General features: G+C 61.9%; 1 protein-coding gene across 1 annotated transcript in view; it reads right to left on the reverse strand.

Moving 5' to 3' along the window:
- Positions 1-481: 481 nt before the first annotated feature.
- CTSD (cathepsin D) overlaps positions 482-2,541 on the reverse strand; it is a 7,700-nt gene continuing 5,640 nt past the window's right edge. Inside the window, exons 6-9 of the mRNA XM_027868703.1 lie at positions 1,661-1,783; positions 1,312-1,456; positions 1,018-1,116; positions 482-661 (exon numbers count right to left, since the gene is read on the reverse strand). Coding sequence (XP_027724504.1) covers positions 500-661; positions 1,018-1,116; positions 1,312-1,456; positions 1,661-1,783 — 529 coding nt within the window. The 3' untranslated portion in view covers positions 482-499. The remainder of the gene's footprint in view (positions 662-1,017; positions 1,117-1,311; positions 1,457-1,660; positions 1,784-2,541) is intronic.

Here is a 2,541-nt window from a genome sequence, read left to right on the forward strand (position 1 = left end):
GACCCTCTGATCTGGGGGCTCTGGGCCCCCCAGTCCTCCCCATGCTCAGGTCTGGGAGGCAGGGGACCAGAGCAGACACCAGCTGATAAGGGCTCTGCCTCAGCCTCATACAAGGGGGCATGTGAGGTGAAGCGAGGCCCTGGGCTCTGCAGCCCAGAGGCTGGGGGAGGCTTCTCCTCTCCCAGGGGCTAACCCAAGCCCCCCACATCCTCTGCTTCCAACCTGTCTCCCCAAAGGCCGGAGGACACAGACAGAAAGCTCTCAGCAGCAGCTCTGGTCCTTGCATGTCTAGGAGTGTGTGGGGGTTGGGGGGCTCTGGGGGCAGAGTAGTGGGGGAGGGGCAGGGGGCTCCAGGGGCCCCGGGAAGTGGTGAATGGGCATCACGAGGGCTGGAGGGGACAGTGGTTTGTCTGGACCATGTTCTCTCTACGTTCTTCTGATAGAAGTCCCTCCACCCCAGCGGAGAGGCAAGGGGAGCGCAAGCCAGGACGCCGGGCGGTCAGCGGGACCTGGCGAAGCCCACGCGGTCGTTGTCCCGGTCAAAGACAGTGTAGTACTGGCCGATGAAGACATCACCCAAGATCCAGAGGGGGCCCCCCGGCGGGGGGATGTCCATGCCCATGAAGCCACTCAGGCAGATGGTTTGGCCAGCCTGGCTCATCTAGGGAGGACGCCACGGGCCCATCAGCAGGGGGTGCCAGGCCAGCCAGACCAGACCCTCCAATTATCCTGGCTCCGGCCAGCGGCCCTGGTTAGACTGTAAGCTCCCCAAGGGCAGGCGTCCAGGAGGATGCCTGAGCTGCAGAGAGCCCTGGGCATCCCAAGCCAGCCCTCTCCCTTCCCCGCTCCACTCTGAGGCTTACAAGCCCCTCTCCTGCCATCCAATTTTTCTAAAGAGCCCAGCGATCCCCCGAGCTTTTATTAAGCGCCTACTGTGTGCCAGGCCGGCCCCGCAAGAGTGAGACAAAGCAGTTCACCAGCTTCAGGGCTCCCCCCACCCCCAACACGGCCACTGACCTTCAGGACGTACTGTTCTCCTGTGAGCTCAAAAGCCTTGTTCCCCAGCACAAAGGAGACAGATGGGAGGCTGGTCACCTTCTCACAGGGAAACATGTACTGTCGGGACACCAAGGACAGAGAGGCAGCGGTCACCAGGCAGAACCCTCTGGTCCCCGGGTCCACTGACCCAGCTGCCCACCAGGCCTCCCCCTCCCCAGCTGCCCTCCAGGCCGCCCCCCCCCCAGCTGCCCACCAGGCTGCCCACCAGGCCTCCCCCTCCCCAGCTGCCCTCCAGGCTGCCTGCCCTCTCACCTCCCCTTGGATCAGGGGTGTGGCCCCCAGGGCTTTGTGCAGGGCTTTGATCTCTTCCACAGGGCCAGTGATGAGAGAGGTCCCCGTGTCCACAATGGCCTCGCAGCCATCCTTGCACAGGGTCAGGTCACTTTTCACCTTCACCCTGTAGAAAGGAGACATGCCTGGGCCCTCCGCTGCTCCAGAACACTGCAGGTTCTCTCCCCCCAAGCCCAGCCTTGCTCCCAGGTTCCAGCAGGAGTGGAATACAATGGGGAGAAGAAGTCCAGCCCACCATGGGAGCAGCTGGGGGGCATTCTGGGGGGGAGGGGCTCCCTCCCCACCTTGCTGCCCCTGGCCTAGCACTCACATGTCCATGTGGACCTGCCAATAGGCCTGTCGTGTGATGTTGAGGTATGTGAACTCCCCCTGATAGTACTTGCTGTCCGTGCCCCCGAACATCAGCTCCCCTCCAGGCTGGGCAGTGGGGTCCCTGCACAAGGAATAGGAAGGAGCAGGCTTCAGCCGCAAGTATCCGTCAGGATGCCTGACCCACGTGGGCCTGTGGGACCTGGGCAGAGCTGGAAGGCCACTCTGTGCCTGCTGGGGGGAGGCCAGCTCCCAGCCCCATTCTGCAGGGGCCAGCCCACATCGGTGGGCCCCCAGACAGTCTCCAGACCAGGCTTGTCCAACCATCCTTGTGCCCACGGGTAGCAGATAAAGCAGGCCTGCTCCAGACTAACCCCAGCTCTAATTCAAAGATGCCACCTCCACCAATTTTAGCCGGTGGGAGGTGGGCCCCAGAGAGCCCCCTACAGGGCCTGAAAAACAACTGGGCCAAAATAAGCAGAAAGGGGCCCGATGCCCCCCATTTCTGAGCAGCCAAAAATGGGAAACTCTGTGTTGCGTGGGGAAAGGCCAAGAGGCCCTGGGACACAAGTGAGGAGGAAAGTGAGGGCAGTACAGGGAGGAGCCGCTATCAGCCCAGGGAAGAGAGGAGCAGACACAGAATCACAGAACACCAGGAAGGACCAAGGGGACAAAACAGCCCCACCCCCCTTCTGTCCTGGGGGAGTAAAAAGGCACAGAGAACATGGCAGCTGCGGCCAACCCCTGCAGGTGCCGCTGAGGTGGCGGGCCCATCTCTTCACTATCCACAGAAATGAGGGCAACCTAAGAGAGAAGGAGTCATTGACAAGACTTCCCAATGACTTACAATGTCACCCAGATGGGAGACCAAGGGTTAATTCA

This window comes from Vombatus ursinus, unplaced genomic scaffold, assembly GCF_900497805.2.
Source record: "Vombatus ursinus unplaced genomic scaffold, bare-nosed wombat genome assembly UNPS02014790.1, whole genome shotgun sequence".
In the NCBI taxonomy this organism is placed as follows: domain Eukaryota; kingdom Metazoa; phylum Chordata; class Mammalia; order Diprotodontia; family Vombatidae; genus Vombatus; species Vombatus ursinus.